We start from the raw sequence: 18,019 nt of genomic DNA, 5'->3' as shown, positions 1-18,019 counted from the left end.
AAATACAAATGAAAAATCCATAAAAAATTTTAATACTCTTTTATCAGATTTAAATTGGAATGACCTACTTGATATTGAACACACAGATAAGGCATACGATAAGTTTATAGATAAATTACAATACGGCATTTCCTGTAGTTACAATATGTGTGAAAAAAAATCCGTGGATAACGCCTGGAATTATAAAGTCATCAAAAAAAAAGCAACAACTGTATAATAAGTCAGGGGCGGGTTTAAGGGGGGGGCTAAAGGGGTAGTAGCCCCCCCCCTTGGGACAATGTTATATATTTTTTAAAACGAATAATAAAATATATCAATGATCTTTATATGCAAAAGTTATGCATAAATGCATATACATAAGTTATGCAACATAACTTCGTTTTAGTTTTATTGGAAAAACGCTTGAATGCTTCTTGCATTTTTAAGTTAATAAGTTTCTTAACCATAATGCATTGCAACTTAGATTGTTATTATAAAGCGGTGTCATATAGTTTGCATTGTAGTTTATTCTTCTGTATTTGTTTATAGCCGTGCTTTTATTTTTGTTTTTTAGTTTTAAATTTAATTTTTTAAATTTTAAAGGATATTTTTAAGTTTTATGTGTTGTATGTCATGTGTTTTGTTTAAAGTTTTACACAAAATTTTTAACAAATGAGCAATGCCAATGGAAATGGTAAAAACCCAGCTAATGCAAAAAGAAAACAAGTCAATATTTCTACATATTTTAACAAGAAACACATTTTATCAGAACAAGTTAATAAAACAGAGAACTTAACCATTCCGATACCGTGCACTTCTCAATTATCTGAAAATGATAAAAACACTGCTTGCAGTATCGAAAAAGATATTTTAGAACCTTTAACTTTTATTGAGGATATTGGATATTATATAAACTCAAAGTCTTTAAATCAGAATACAAGATATAGATTAGTTAAAAAAAATTGGTTGCCTGGATCTGATTTTATTTATCCTTTTTCAACACATGTTAAAAAAGGCAAAGAAGTAAAGCGATACTTAAATCAATCTCACTTAATGAAATTCCCTTGGTTAGTATATTCATCATTAAAATCTGGGTTATTCTGTAAATTTTGTGTACTTTTCCTTGTTAACAATACTGGAGGATTAAGAAATACTGAACCTTTAAAAAAATTAGTCACTGTACCATTAAATACATTTGCTAAACTATTAGGAAAAGATGGCGATCTAGAATCCCACCAAAATAATTTATATCACAAAAATGCAATTTTACAAGCTAATGAGTTTTTAATCCGTTATGAACAGCCAGAAAGAGAAGTTCTAAACTTGATTGACAGCGAAAGAAAGAGGCAAATAGTTGAAAATAGAGAAAGAATTACTCCTATTATTGAGTCAATAATTTTTTTAGCTAGACAAAACATTCCTTTAAGAGGGCATAGGGATGATGGAGAATTATTAATTAATTCTAGTTCAAAAACATCCGTTATCAATGAAGGGAACTTTAGAGAACTTTTAAGATTCCGAATAAAATCTGGTGATAAGATATTAGAAAATCATCTTAACACAACTCATGCCAAAGCTACATATATAAGTAATACTATTCAAGAAGAATTAATAGAATGCTGCAAAGAAGAAATTATTTATAAAATATTGACAGATATTCAATGTAATAAGTTTTATAGTATTTTATTAGACGAAACTACAGATGTATCACATTCATCTCAAATGACACTAATTTTAAGATATATTTTTGATGAAAAAATAAAAGAAGATTTTGTTTCACTCATAAATTGTCACACATACTTTTATAATACGCAAAAGTCAAACCAGGAGGAACATATCAATCATAGCGAAGAATGTGTAGAAAATTATGAAAGCACTATTATTGAACCAAAACTCACAGGTGAAGTTCTTGGAAAAATAGTCGTTAATATTCTAAAAAGTTTAAATTTAAACTTGAAACACTGTGTTGGAATTGCAACAGATGGTTGCTCTATTATGACATCCACAGTTCGTGGTGCTGTTAAATATATTCAATCAAATGCAACTCCAAATGCAGTTTATAGTTCATGTACGAATCATTGTTTAAATTTATCAATTTCTAAATCATCTAGTGTCATGGAAATTAGAGACTCTATTGGTATTATTAAAGAAACTGTTAAGTTTTTTAATATGTCAGCCAAAAGAAATCATGTTCTTAAAATAGTTTTTGGTAAAGAAAAAAATTTAATGAGTTTATGTGAAACAAGATGGATTGAAAGACACGATAGTGTTTTAATATTTAAGAATTCTCTACACTATATCATTAAATCTCTGAACCTTATAACTGAATGGCAAGATAATGATTCATCAGTAAAAGCTTATTCTCTTTTAAATTCATTAACTACATGTCAATTTATAATATCATTATTTATACTATCAGATTTACTCAACTTAACGTCACCTGCAAGTAAACTACTTCAAAGTGTTCAAAAAGACCTGCATTTTGCAGAAGATTGCTTTAAGGATATTATAAATATTATGGAAAATAGGCGGTCTACTTGTTATATAAATTTTAAAACAATATTTATAGAAAGTAAACAACTTATGGAAAAATTGGATGTGGAAGTTACCTCGTATTACTAAGCATCAAATACACAGACCAAATATAAATACTTTAACCGTAGAAGACTACTTTAGAATTTCTGTTTATAATCCACTGTATGATCATGTCCTTGCTGATTTAAAAGATAGATATTTAAGTAAGAAAAATTTAACTGTTTATAAATTATTACTTCTTATACCAAGCCTCGTTGTTGCTATCAAGTTGCATGATATGAATAATATTGCAGACATTGTTGCTAAAGAATACTCATTTATTTGCATAGAAAAACGACAGTTTTCTTCTGAACTTGATTTGTGGATTACAAAATGGACCAGAGTTAAAAATGAAGGTAAATATTAAATCTATTAATAATTTATTTCAGGCTAAATTATCTAAATTATAAGAATTTAATCTCTTAATTTCAAGGAGGTTATTTACCATCTACAGTCATTGATGGTTTGGATTGTTGTCCAGATATATTGTTCCCAAGTATTAAAACAATACTTTTAATTATTGGTTGTCTGCCCATTAGCATTGCATCAGCTGAAAGAAGTTTTTCTTCTTTGCGAAGGTATATCTACATTCAAAATTAAAATATCAAATTAATAACCGAATAATCTTGTTTTTAACTAAAATGATTTAAATCTAGATTAAAAGATTGGTTACGATCCCGAATGAGTCAAGATAGATTGAATGGTTTAGCTTTACTTTATGTTCATCGGGACAAAGAAGTGTTAACAGACAGCGTTATTGAACGGTTTTCAAAAGTGAAAAAAAGAAACATTGAATTTATATTGTAATGTTCAGAAAAACGTTTTAGTTATTACTTATGTTTCTTTTTAAAAATGGTTTCCGGAAAAAACTGACATCAATTAAACTTTAGTTGGTAACAAATAAGAAATTAATAAACAAGCCGTTTTAAAAAGCTTGGCATGGGTAAGAAAAGTTATTAAGCACGCATTAGGTTCTCTCCTATATTAAGCACGCGAGAGAATGAGTAGAACCATTAAGAGTAGTCCATAATTTACGTCAACCAACTTTAACAAATTTTACCCCCATCGTAATGCTTTTGTAACAAGATCCGTAGTTTAAAGACGACCCTTTATGTGAATTAATATGTTAGAGACAAATACGACTAAATAGACGTAAAATACGACTAGGTAAATTTTTTAAAATTACGCCCCCCCCCCCCCCCCCCATGGTAAGTGACCAAACCCGCCCCTGTAATAAGTTTCTCAAAATAAAAAAACTTCAATTAAGAAACTAATTACAAAAATTATAAACGTGTTTTTGAGATGGTCATTAAAAAGTCAAAGAAATATTACTATACCGAACATTTAATAAAACATAAAAATGATCCAAAAAATACTTGGAACATAATTAAGGAAGTAATTGGCACGAAACAAACTGACGGAAATAGTCTTACTATAAAACTAAACATTGAAAATAAAACTATTACAAATAAATCTTTAATTGCTGAAACACTTAATCAATATTTTGTCAGTGTAGGTTCCACTTTAGCGTCGAAAATAGAAACTACTGAAGTAAACTTTGAGTCATATTTTACTCCTAATAAGATGGATAATCATGAAATTACTGAAAAGGAACTTTTAGATGCAGTATATCTTTTAAAACTAAAAAAAAAGTGTGGGGTATGATAATAATAGTAGGAATGTAATTAAAAAATCGATAAAATACTTAACAATCCCTCTTTTACATACTTTTAATCTATCTTTAAAAATAGGTATTTATCCGGAGACACTTAAAATTGCGACGTGGAATCAGGTTTTTAAATGTGATAATACAGATGAAGCTTTTAATATTTTTCTAAAAACATTTCTTGATATATATAACAAAACCTGCCCATATGAATTAAAAATAATTTTAAAAAAAAACAATACTATATCCTTGGATGAATAAAACTCTACTAAAATGTTAAAAAAATAAACAAAAACTTTACAATAAATTTTTGAAAGACAGAAGTGAAGATAATGAAAAGATATACAAAAAATATAAACGGTTTTACGAAAATCTTCTCATGAAAGCTAAAAAAAACTATTATAGTGAAGAACTTACAAAAAACAAATTCGATGTAAAAAAAACATGGGATGTAATTAATAATATAATGGGAAGAAACAAAATAACTACGGCTTTACTGCCTCAAAGAATAAATACCAATAAAACTGTTATTTATTCTCCTTTAAAAATCTCGAATGAGTTAAATAAATACTTTAAAAATATTGGCCCGAACCTTGCTAAAAATATTATAACCACACCCAACTCATTTCAATTATATCTTTAATCGTTAAATGACGTAATACTTCACGATAAAGAATATGAAACAGCCTTTTCTTTTCTTAAAAAAAATAAATCACCTGGCTTTGATGACGTTTCTAGTAATAAAGTTTTTTAAACAAAAACTACATTTCCAGACCTTTGATTCATATTATAAAACTTTCAATTAATGAAGGTATTTTCCCTGAAGCACTAAAGTTGGCAAAAGTATGCCCAATTTACAAAAACAATGATCAATCAGAAATCTCTAATTATAAACCTGTATCAGTACTTTTTGTATTTTCCAAAATATTTGAACGTGTAATCTATAATAGAATTTATAACCATTTTAATGAAAATAATTTATTTTACAAAAAACAGTTTGGTTTTCGAAAAACCCATTCAACTGAACACGCAATAATTGAAATAGTAGACCAAATTACTAAAGGATAACAATAACTTTACTCTAGGATTATTTATTGACCTATCAAAAGCATTTGATACGGTTGATCACCTCATTCTTTTAGAAAAAATTAAACACTATGGAGTAGTAAATAAAATCTATGATTGGTTAAAAAGCTACCTCACTGAAAGAAAACAATATGTTATTAATAAGGAATCAGGTGAACTAAAAATTATGTGTGGAGTTCCGCAAGGGTCAATTCTTGGTCCCTTGCTGTTCTTGGTCTATGTAAACGATTTGCATAATGCTTCAGCAAAACTTAACGCGATAATGTTTGCTGACGACACAAATCTTTTCTTATTGAACAGTGACATTAGGCAACTTTACTCTGACATGAACTATGAATTAAGGAATGTCAGTGAATGGTTTAAGACTAATAAACTGTCACTCAATGTAGATAAAACTAAGTATACTCTATTCCATAAAAAATCACAACAGGAAAACTTCCCTTAAAATTACCAAATTTAATTTTAGATGATAAACTAATCGAAAAAAATGAGTCAATAAAATTCTTAGGAATTCTTATTGATGAAAATTAATCATGGCTTCCTTACATAAATTATATCCAATCAAAAATTAGTAAAACAATTGGTTTGATGTACCGTATTCGCCCATATGTAACATCAGAAAACTGAAACTAGTATATTTTGGCCTAATACATTGTTTTATTTACTATTCCAATATTACATGGGCTAGTACTCAACCAACAAAACCTAAAAAAATATTTTCTCTACAAAAACATGCATGCAGACTTATATATAAGAAAAAAAAAAAAATGAACATGCAAAACCACTAATGAAAGACATGCAAATGATGAGTATATATGAAGTTAATATTTACAAACACTTAATTTTTATGTATAAATATAATAACAGCCTGATTCCAAAAACCTTTAATAATAAATTTACGAAAAATGTTAACAATAATTACTCTCTTAGAATAAATCAATGGAATACTTATAAATTCCCTAGAATTAGGAGCAAGTATTCTGAATATGGAATAGCATACCGTGGACCGAAACTATGGAACACATTTCAAAAAAGTAAACATTTAAATACGGTAAAATCACTAAACTCCTTTAAGTTTCTAATAAAAAATGAAATTTTTAAACATTATAAATAATTTTTTAATTTTTCTAAATGAACATCGAATTCCGTTATTCTTAGTTTTTTCTATTTTTATTTTTTTGTTTGATTGTCTCTTATTTTTGTCTTTAAAATAATTTGTCAGTATTTTAAATGACTATCGTTAAAATTATACTGATACTATTTACTTTCTTTCTTTAAATGTAAATATTTATGAAAGTTTTTTATCTTTTTATTATATTGGAACTGTACATAGTATTTTTAACAATCTTATTCTATTTTAAACTTGTAAAGCCCACATAGGGGCTCTATGAAAAGATTGTGGTGACTTTAGTCATCCATATCTTCTTTGAGCCCCTGCCTGTTTTTTATAAATCAATTTTTTTTTTGTATGTAAATGTTTCTTTGTAACTATAATTTCTTATTACATAAATAGCAAATATATATTTAAAAATATATATATATATTTTTATATACATATGCACACACACATATATATATATATATATATATATATATATATATATATATATATATATATATATATATATATATATATATTTATATATTTATATACAGTGGCGGCCGGTGACAATACACTTTGGTGGAGCCAGGAAATATTAACCGAACAATATCGCAACGACTTACTATCAGCGTAATCGATGCTTTGGTGTTTGTTAGGGCGCTAACGCTTTTTGATTAGTTGAAAGAGTTAAGAGCTAGCATACTTTCAAAAATAAAGTATTTAATGACATTGCATCTTTTAAACCTACATAAAAACCAGCAAAAACTGACTGAAAACTGCCCTAATAGTTTAAAAGTGTCTCGTTTTAAAGGAATAAAACACCGTTCAGCATCAGCTGTAGACACAGGCGTGACCAAAACAATCTCTATCAACTTTGATACTTCAGAAAATGTTTCAACCAGGTTATTTTCATGCATAATTGGGATAGAGTATTAATAGTGCCGTTATCACTAAAAACAGCATTTTCAACATCGCGGTTAATTCCGACATCAACTTAACTTCACTTAGTATTGGTTAGTTATTTTAATATTTTATATATGATTCCGAGGAAAATGTTGTACATTGAAATTGAAATTTTTCGGATCCCAATGACGAGAATCGTTTAGCCAATAAACTGTCAATTTTGTTCATGTTAATTTATCTTATTAATGAACCTAAAAATTGATAAATAAGATAACTTTAAACTATATTGTAACTAAGACTTTGGCATGATTTAAAAGCAAACTTTACCAACAGTAGTTTAGTCAAGAAGGGCTTCTTAATTACCGATCGATAAAATAATAAAGAATGTAACATTACATATACATTAAACTCTCTGATAGGTTCACATAAAGCTTTCTGAGAATGGCGAAAGGGCCAACAAAAACAAAAAAGATACTTTTACAACATTAAAAAATTTTTAAACATGTTTTTTAAATATTTTTTTCATAATTCAACACATATTTTACTTAATTAAATCCATAATTCTTAAAATACAACATTTACAATGTCAGTCATAAGTAATAGTAAACTTCACAAGACTATTTACATTGTCAAAGATGCTTTAAGGATTTCATGTAATTAAAGATAAAAACTTAACATCTGTTTGTAAGCATACATAACAATACTTAAATGTTTATATAGCTTTAGTTATTTGGCTTCAGCTTTAACCCAAAAAAAAAAAACATTTCAATAAAATATTGATTATTTTATTTCTATGGTAATGGTAAATGTCAAACATTTTAAAATAATCTAAACTTTGTATATTTTTTTAATTAGTGCCTTTTTGGAAGTATCAATTATTGAAGCTGCATTAAGAAATGTAACAGTACCATCAGTGGTACAGTTTTTGTGATTGAAAAAAAAATGTTCTTTATATCTTCTGTTGTTTAAGTTGTTTGTACCTTAGTTGTATCGAACTAATAATAATATTGACTAATTTTAAATTATTTCTTGAAAACCCAGTTGCATATTTTTGTTGATAAAAAACTCTCTAAAACTTATGATTGATGCTTATCATCATGGTTGAAGTTGGCTCTGCTTCAGCGCTGATCTAATTGGCAACTTAAAAGGGAGAACGACTCAACTGCCACCAAACAATGTAAACAATTTTCAATAGCTGATTCATTATGCTGCAGAATATAATACATAAGCTATTCGGAAAAAATAAACTTCAGCAATCCCTCATTGAGAATAGAAAAAGAATTTCAAAAGTACAAACAGTTTGTAGCTCTTTTAATATTTGTAGAAATGACTAAGCTTTCTTATATCACAATATATGAACTTGCTAAACATTGCCATACACTTGCGATACGTTTGTTCAATTAATACACAAATCAAAATTCTCATTAATATGGCTGAGCCACTATTTTTTCCCTGTAAGATAAAAAAAAAAGCGTTATAAATTAAAAAAAAATAAAACAATATATGCCTGAAAATGTAGTTAACTAACAAAATTTATAAAATAATCAAGAATGTTGATTATAAAAGAAATACGAAACTTTTTCATGATATTTTAAAATCAATTTTCTAAACTGTTCAATTTCTCTAGAACTTCTAAACTTATAATTTTATTCTTTTTATCATTATTATTTCTGCTATAATTATAGAATAAAATGAGTTGTCCTAGAAAATATAGAAAATGTTCCTGAAAATAATATAAATTAATTTTTTTTTACCTAACTGTATCTCTTTAAAATGTTTATGTCAAACCAACATTTATACCAGTAATTTCTGCTACATTATTTTAAATATCCTGTTTTTGCCATGTTCCTATTCCTATTATTCTATACTCCTAATAACTACATGGTAAATTTTATATCTACATATCCAGGTGAAGAAACCAATATTGTAATATTAACACTGGTAATATTTTTATATTAACACTGTTAATATTGTGATATTAACATTGTTAATAATATTAACAGTGTTAATATTCACAGTAAAATTGCAATATTAACAATGTATGATGTTTACAACATTATTTTTACAAATGTTTACATTTAATGTTATAAAGTTTCCTAATATTACTGTACCTTATTGAGTCAACAAAACTTCTGACTTTTTGCAGCAGTAAATTCTTCACTTTTTAAATCGAGAATTAAAAATGGTGGATGAAATTTTACAGCTTAGTGATGTTTTTAAACTTCTTTTTTTCTCGGTGTCGCGTTAAATAAGTAGATACAGAGCAAAGCTACCGTTAGGTAGGTTAAATCTATCCTTAAATAAGTAGTCTTGTTTCCGTTAGGTATAAACTCAAAAAACAAAAATAATCATGTTTTAAAATTTTTTTAAATTATATAATTAAAATGCGAGTCTATAATTACTCTGTTGAAGATGTTTAGCAGTCTCTGATGGAATAATAAATTATTATAATAAAAAAGTGCCAACTTTGTGGTATGTGTATATATAACCCACTATTTAAGTTAAACTTTTATATAATTTATGATTAAGAGTTTATTATTATTGTATATTTTATATTATTTTATGTTTCTGAAGTTAATTTTATACTATGTCTCAGCATCTCAAAAGTCACAGTTGTTTTAGAACTTCCATTTTATGCATTGACTTATTTGTCGATTTTGCTCAGAATTATTAGTCAATTTTGTTATGTATTTAAGAGTTGCAATTAAGTATTACTAGAAATACTTATTGAAAACAATCTAAGACCAAATTAACTGTAAATTTATTATGGATTTGAATCTAATTTTTAGAAAGTGACCCTAGGTACAGTTTAAAAAAAGCTTATTGTACCTAGGGTTACTAATTTTTAAACCCTTTTACTTGATGGAATTTTATTAGTATAAGTCAATATACTTATACTAATACAAAGTAATTAGTATAGAGATCTGATCGTATCAGTTTTGCCTTCTTTAGACAAGTCTGGGGACTTGAATTTGGGCACTAAAAAAATCTGGCTATAGGTACACAAACTTCCCTTAGACCTTATTGGACCTCTTGCCTTAATAAAACTTGAAAAAAATATATTATTACAATTACTGATAATTGAAGTAAATATATTGAAAAATTAACAATTTATGCAACTACTTTATTTTATAGATTTTTGGTACTCTTCAAAAAACTCTAAAATTTTAGATTATTTGATAAAGTCTGCTTATTTTCCTTAAACCAATCAATGAGAAAAAAGGTTCAGAGTAAACTGGTAGCGGTAAAGGTTTGAAAAAAGCTATTTGTTAATGATAGTATCGTTGTAAAAAGGGGCTGTCGAAGTTCAAATTTTTCTAAAGTTTTCTTTAAAGTTTGTCAATACAGTCTAAAGACAAGGCCTTAGATATTTTAAGAGACTCACCTTGCTGGCTTGATGATACCTTGATTGATATAGCACAAAGTTTGTTTTTATATCAGTTTTCTAAAATGTTTGGGTTTCCAAGTTTAAAATATCTGGATTTTTTGCATTTTTAGTTGTTTTAATTCATGTGGTCTTTCAGAAAGTTACAGTGCAAACGATTAATGTTAGAAAATCATATTGGGTGTTTCTAAGTAATGTGTCCTGATGTTGTTTTACATTGGAAGTGTGTTTAGTTTTATGATTCACTCTTTAATAGTTTAAGTAAAGGTGATGTGCCATTGTTAGTGCATAGAGTTGCACATGAAAATGATTGTGATTTTTTCTTAGAAAGAAATGCAATGGTTTTGTATAGCAGTATCAACCTAAGTTTAGTTATATAAAAAGATAATGACATGCGGTAGCATTACCTGAAATGTATTGAGAATGGTAAATTAGAGATGTTTCCTTTTGTTACTGTGTTATACTGTCATAAACAGTTTGTCTTTAGTACTATCAATGTTGTGAATATATCCTGTTATTTCTACTGTTTTTGTTTTTATGACATATTTGAATATTTAAATTCAATCAATATACATAAATATGTTTTTTTGTTTTTTATTGTTGATTTGTTTATGTACCTTATGTTCCAGTTAATATTTAAAAAATTCATTACTTAATTTATTTTTGTAAGTGTCTTATAGATGTCTAAAGTTATACAATTGGCTAATTTAGGTCAACTATTGTTTGTTCTTTATTTTGTTATTGACATGATGATTTGTTTTGCTCACTTTGTAGTTGTTTTTTTCTTACTGTCATCAGTTATTCAACTGGGGTTATTGATATAAGATATAGTCAATAGGTACAGTTATTTAAGTCAGTTCTTTATTTACATACATTTTGTTGCAGTTGCAGTTGATTATAGCTACTATTACAACTACACCAAAAGTAGTATTTAAAAATATGGCTATGTAATTTTTAATTATAATGAGATATTTGATCAATTTTTTATAAAATATTGTGAAAGTATAGACTATTCTGGCATTGATATATCTTTGATGGGTGGACATAAGAGTATAACTGCATTTTTGACCATTTAACGATTTATATGAGAAAATGTGTCTTGTGTATGCCGGTGTAGTAGGCAGGATTGACTTAACGGTAGCGTAAACTGTACAGTTAGCCGTACCGAAAGGTAACAAACACTGTACAGTACTCGCTGCCTAGGTGCAAATCACTGTACAGTAATTCCTACCGGCCAGGCACCAAACACTTAACTTAGGTAACATGTACTAACGGCAAAGAAAACGTGTTTGAAGAAAATATCAATATTTTTTGTATAAAATTATTTATTTCTCATAAACTGAAGTTTAGATAAAGTTTATTTTATAACACGATTTAGGCTAAAAAATATTTCTAATTTGCAAAAGGAGTTTTTTGTTTTGGGCAATTGCAATATCTTTTTTATTTGAAGTTTGAACTGAGCGAAACCAGTTTTTAACATAGAACCTTATTTTTGGGCATCGATTCAATCCCCTTTTAATCCAGGAAATTATAACTAAGTATATACATTTTTAGTTTTAGTGAAACCGTGCTTTTAGGGTGAAGTGGGATAAGTGGGAGTAGAAGTGGGACAAATAAGTTTAAAGCAAGATTCTAACACTTCAAATAACTTGATATAAAATCGCCTAGTCGACATGAAAATGTTAAAAAGTTTTCACCAATCGAATTATGCATTTAATCAGCGGTGCATAAATATATATATATTTTTTTCCACCTCACCCTTATATAAACACTTTTTTAAGATACATTTCAAAATTAGGATTACTAGCGCACGTAGGGAAACAAAGCAAATTCTGATGAATAGTGAGGAAATCTAATTGTTCACATTAGATAAGTGATTAGGCGCCTCTCTGAATTATAATTTTTGGGCTGTTCCACTTCTCCCCTAAGATTATTTTTTAAAATTTGCAATGCCCTTTATCGATATATAAAGTTGTCTTATTTCTTCACTAAGTCTAAGGATTAATATCCTGGATTTACAAGAATAGTCAAAACAATCTTAAAATAAAGTCAATAAGAAATATAAATATACAAAACAATAGTCAATAAATAGTCAATAAAAACATAACTTAATGGAAACAAAAATCAACCAACAGTTACAACTCTATCATAATGTACACCAGTATTTTGAAGATAAACTATTTGGTCGTTTTCTTTAATTTCCATCAGTTTAAAATTATTGGCATCTTTAAGAAGAGGTTTGTAAAAATACCACGAAAATATTAAAGCTTCAGGAGGCTTATAATACACAGCAATTGGAGTATCCAGGGCAGTTGCTAATGCATATATTTCAACATCAGTGCCCCATAAGAACTTCAACAATTTTTAAAGGTTCAGATTTAATATCAGACACCTCATCGCATCTTTTTTTAGGTGTTTCAATCTCAGATCTTTTCTCGAAAAGTTTCATATTTGAACCATGGTGCTTGGTACGAAGTATTTCCCCATTCTTTTGTTTCAACTGATAAAGTCCTTTATCAATAAATATTTCAATAACTTCATACGGGCCATCCCAAACAGATTTTCCTTTATCCCCCTTTCTATCAGCTCGTCTAAGATTGTAAACAAAAACTTCATCACCTATATTGAATTGAATTTGGTTTTTGTGACGTTTTTCATAGTCCTTCTTTTGTCTCAATTGAGATTTCTTTATATTTTTTTCTACTTCTTCATGAATTATACACTGGATATTTTTAATTTGTTTCAAGTTTTCATGCAAATCAACCAGTTCCAAAATACCTTAAAATAAAAACTAAATGAAATAAGTAAAATTTAATAAATTAATTTTATTCATTTATTTAAAAAAACACCTTCTTCTTTGTCTAAATCAACAGGTACATCAAGAATTAAGCTTTGCTCATTATTGATGCAATGTAAGGGTAAGACTGGCTCCCTGGCATACATAATTTGAAAGGGAGTAACTCCAGTTGACTTGTGGCAAGTTGTTCGAAATGCAAACAGTATGCCATCTAATGAAAGAGGCCATTTTTCTTGCTCTCCATTTAGAACTTTAAGCATAGAGCCCTGTATAGTTCTATTAGCTCTTTCAACTAGACCATTTGCTTGAGGATGGTAAGCTGAAGTAATACGTTGACAGGTTCCAGTGAGATCGAACAAATTTTCAGAAACTTTATTACAAAATTCTCAACCTTGATCATTAATTTGAATTGATGTACAACCATGACGACATATAAGTTCATAAAGAAATCTGGATACCTCTTCAGCACTTTTATTATAAATAGGCTTTGCTTCAACCCATTTTGAAAAGTAATCAACGACTACACAAATCCCAACATAACCTTCTGGATTTTTAGGAAGACTACAGAGATCAACACCAACTTGATGCTATACTTTAGTTGGAACTGGTATTGAATGCAACTCTGGAGAAACTTTTTTCATTTTTGAATTTGATTTTTGACAAGATACACAAGTGGCAACATAGTTTCGAATATCTTTATTCATATTAGGCCACCAATAGCCGGAATCAATCAATTTCCATATTGTTTTATCTCTCCCAACATGTTCACCTAAAGCCTTCGATTCAGTTGATGTGCCGAATCCATCATGTGCTGCTTTTTTGTACTGATCACGCGACATTTGATCTTTGACAACACATAAGGTTTCTGGACCAGAAGTAACTTGTAAGATTTTTTTATATTTGTAATGTAACATACCATTAACAATTACAAATTTGTCACTTTGTTTTTTAAAGTTTGTTTTAATACCTATGTTTTCTCTTCCTTGTAAATGTTCAGGAAAAATTCCTGATGATAAATAATTCTCAATATCATAAAAGTTTGGTTCTTTAATTATTTTTTCAAATGATCTTGAGTCACCAATCTCTGTTGAATTTTTTTCTGCCATTTTATACTAAAATACATAAAAGAGGTGTTCATAGCATATTCATAAAATACTTACAATCAATCAATCATTTTATTTCACTTTATAAAAAATATAAAGTTAGGATCAGTCACAAACAGTTATGTAACTGACAAAAACGCGACGACCTACAAATATTCACCATAAATTTGAAACAATATATAAACCAAACAGCAAATTAATAGAAAAAGAAAAAAATAATTAATAATAATAATACTGTAATAATAATTAACAGCAATGGCTAACAAAAGTAAAAATAATAAAAATAACAATGTTAATTATAAAGATAATAATAGTAGCCAAACATTTAAAATAAGTATATAAGTACTAACAGTAATAACTAACAACAGTAACAATAAGAAGAATAACAATGTTAATTATAAAGATGAAAATAAAACAATAACAATAAGAACATAGAAGTGGTCGCTCAGGAGAGTAACTAATACTATATAAACCTACATTTATAAATTCATTGGCTCTCAAACACATACACACAAAGACACACACGTATAAATATATATATAAATATATATACATACAAACACAATATATATAAATATATACACATACACACACACTTAATACACACACACTTCATACACATACACACACACTTTATTAAAGTCATATAAATATCTATTAAATCATTTCAAAACGGCTATAAAATATACTACATTATAATCGTAATTTGATATAAAAACATTACTACATAAAATAAAAAATTTGATAAATACTAAATTTAAGACGTTTGATTTTAATTTTTTTTTGCTAATGCTAGTATCATTTTCCACCTTTTTTACATATTTATAAAACATTTACACGGCAAAGTAAAATGTTAAGTGTTCGGTACCCAAGTACAGTGTCCGGCACCTAGGTAGGAGCCACTTGTCAAGTAATCGGTACCGTTAGGTAGGAATTACTGTACAGTGATCCGTACCGGTTAAGTACTTCGTACCTCCTACACCGGCACCAATGGTTTTAACAGTATAGTTACACCATTCGGTTCAAACAGAATAAAAGTAATAACCCATTTCTCAAAATATGGCTTCTGTAGCAAAATAATTGGGTTCATAATAATGTTTTTTTGCTCTCCTGAAAAGTTACACTTTTGCAGTTATACTCTTATGTCCGCCCATCAAAGATATGGCTGTTTTAACATTTTTAACATTTATTTGATTTAAAAATTCAAATCCTTTAATTAGAGTTCATTTTGTAAATCAATTTATTGACATACATTAATCAATGCATTTATTAAGTACCCTTCTGGCACAAAAGCATTTTTATAATTATTTTATTTATTCGTTGTGATTTTATGATACTATTTATATTATACTATATTTCTATTCTATGTAGGCTTGTAATTCCATGTGGAAAAATCGAATTTCTTCCGAAAATGCCCAAGTTTCAACCAAGTTAAATTTTTTCAAAAGGACTTAAAAACCATGTTGTTTTATTTTGCTATTTATATTGTGTAAGGATATTATTTTTCTCATTGATGTGTAAGGATATTATTATATTGATTTTATTTTCCAAATAAAGTTTTAGTGTAGCATGAAGTGTGTAGTTTCTTTAATATCGTTTGTATTTAAAACATTCTCATAGTAAGAAATAGTAAACTAAGTCACATTTTATTATTATTGCGCTATGCATACATTAAGATCGCTAAAATCGTCGAATAATACCCGTCTAGGTTGTTATTCAACGGTAGTACAGTAGTGGTGTAGTGGTAGAGCGCTCGCCTCATAATCAAAAAGTGTTCTGAGTTCGATCGCCACCACGTCCCTGGCAGTACCGCGCTCAACTTGTTTCTCCGCCTAGCGATCTTGATCGTCGTGGTTGGTGTTTCGAAGTTATAGAGTTGAGAGAGGGTTGTAACAACAACTAAAGCAGCCTCCTTGACTGTAGTGTCTTTTTCGGCTTTGAGGAGGTAAATTAACACACAAAAAAAGGCTAGACACGAATTAATAAATTCTCTTCTTTTCTTTTTTCTGGGATAACATCAGAATGCTGTCCTTACTATTTATCTGCGTAGAATCAAGTAACAATTACAAATTTTACAATCATTAAGTTTAAGGGTTAAGGATAAAAAATTTAACGTAAAACATTTTGCTAAAATGCACAGTTAAATTATTTAGGAATACAATAAACTTCCTTGTGAGATGACTATTTTATTTGATATCATTAATACGGGTGAATGGCCTATCAAAAAGCTTTTTCTTAAAAATATGTTTCTTGTCATACTATACTATAAAGATATAAATTGCGATTAGAATATACGTCGTGAGTTAAATATTATTAAAAGTAGTAAATTATCACTATAAAAATGCCCTTAAGTAATAACAATTCGCATGGCAAAGGAAATGCTTTTAGTTCGGTTAACGTATGTTTTTTTTTAAATTTGTTCGTCTGGGTTAGCAAAATGCCTCGATTGTTCAGTTTGTCTACTTATTTAACGATCTACTTATTTAACGTGACTTAATACGTTAAATAAGTATCCGTAAACTAACGCATGCGCAGAATATCATTTTGTCTACTTATTTAACGATCTACTTATTTAACGTGACATCGGGCCAGTTCAATGAGGCCCTACCGTGCGCTTTTTCGTCCTACCTGAAAGCACGATAAATTCTGCGCGCGCATCTAAAATTATATTACTACAAACAAATTAAATAGGGCCAGTAGAAATTGGCCCAGCCGTTATTGGCAGTAAATTAAAACAACGCTATAATACTTTAAATAAATTGCAAATAAACATCTTACTTAAAAAATAAAGTAATTTAAAATTAGAACTAAACTAGAACTATTTATTTTTATAAAACCTGTCTGCAAATAGTTTAGGCTAAGAGTCGCATGTTTACATATATTAAATACATATTTACATTAACAAATACTTTATTTTAAATAAATCTAGGTGGGGCCGGGCCCCTATGGCCCCCATCGACGTGCCGCCACTGTATATATATATATATATATATATATATATATATATATATATATATATATATATATATATATATATATATATATATATATATATATATATATATATATATATATATATATATATATATATATATATATATATATATATATATATATATATATATAACAAATGATTTTATAAATATCATGAGATAGAGAATTATATTCTATATAAATTGATCTAAAAATAACCAATAAATGCGAAATCTAATTTAAGATATACTGTAAATAAATACGTGATGCTAATAAATGCTCGGTTTGTTTACCATACAGTATGGCGGCCCCAAACTTTTAAATCACTTGAACCATACGTTTCGGTTTTTAATCGACGGACGGTATATTTCATACGTCTACAACAAAGTCCATCGGACGTCTTATGGACGTCTATTTCATGCAGTTTAAACTGCGTAAAACTGTAAGTCGT

At 27.9% G+C, this 18,019-nt stretch overlaps 2 protein-coding genes and 1 long non-coding RNA gene across 4 annotated transcripts; 2 read left to right on the top strand and 1 right to left on the bottom strand.

Annotated features, from left to right (window-relative positions):
* The first annotated feature begins 441 nt into the window (after positions 1–441).
* Positions 442–3,386, top strand: LOC136085760 (52 kDa repressor of the inhibitor of the protein kinase-like). 2 transcript variants are annotated; one of them, XM_065807175.1, is made up of 3 exons: positions 442–2,909; positions 2,987–3,131; positions 3,210–3,386. In XM_065807175.1, the coding sequence occupies exon 1, from the start codon at positions 652–654 to the stop codon at positions 2,599–2,601; it is 1,950 nt and encodes a 649-aa protein (XP_065663247.1). In that variant the 5' UTR covers positions 442–651; the 3' UTR covers positions 2,602–2,909; positions 2,987–3,131; positions 3,210–3,386. The 2 variants fall into 2 exon arrangements, with proteins under 2 accessions (XP_065663247.1, XP_065663248.1); XM_065807176.1 differs by lacking the exon at positions 2,987–3,131.
* A 6,212-nt stretch (positions 3,387–9,598) lies between these two features.
* LOC136085759 (uncharacterized) lies at positions 9,599–16,169 on the top strand. Its single transcript, XR_010641158.1, has 2 exons — positions 9,599–9,782; positions 15,967–16,169. It is a non-coding gene; the product is annotated as an uncharacterized LOC136085759 (long non-coding RNA).
* LOC136085758 (uncharacterized) lies at positions 12,710–14,831 on the bottom strand. Its single transcript, XM_065807173.1, has 2 exons — positions 13,545–14,831; positions 12,710–13,473 (listed from the first exon to the last, which is right to left on the bottom strand). Exons 1-2 carry the CDS (start codon positions 13,750–13,752, stop codon positions 13,031–13,033), a joined length of 651 nt encoding a protein of 216 aa, XP_065663245.1. The 5' UTR covers positions 13,753–14,831; the 3' UTR covers positions 12,710–13,030.
* Positions 16,170–18,019: the final 1,850 nt, after the last annotated feature.

This window comes from Hydra vulgaris, chromosome 10, assembly GCF_038396675.1.
Source record: "Hydra vulgaris chromosome 10, alternate assembly HydraT2T_AEP".
Classification (NCBI taxonomy): Eukaryota; Metazoa; Cnidaria; class Hydrozoa; order Anthoathecata; family Hydridae; genus Hydra; species Hydra vulgaris.
The sequence above is the reverse complement of the archived record's forward strand: the minus strand, read 5'-3'. Positions and strand labels throughout refer to the sequence as shown.

Excerpts from the sequence above, each read along its gene's own strand:
- LOC136085760 (XM_065807176.1), top strand. The coding sequence starts at position 652 with ATGAGCAATGCCAATGGAAATGGTAAAAACCCAGCTAATGCAAAAAGA.
- LOC136085758 (XM_065807173.1), bottom strand. The coding sequence starts at position 13,752 with ATGCTTAAAGTTCTAAATGGAGAGCAAGAAAAATGGCCTCTTTCATTA. Across the intron at positions 13,474-13,544 it reads TGATTTAGACAAAGAAGAAG|GTATTTTGGAACTGGTTGAT; the intron begins GTGTTTTTTTAA and ends TTTTATTTTAAG.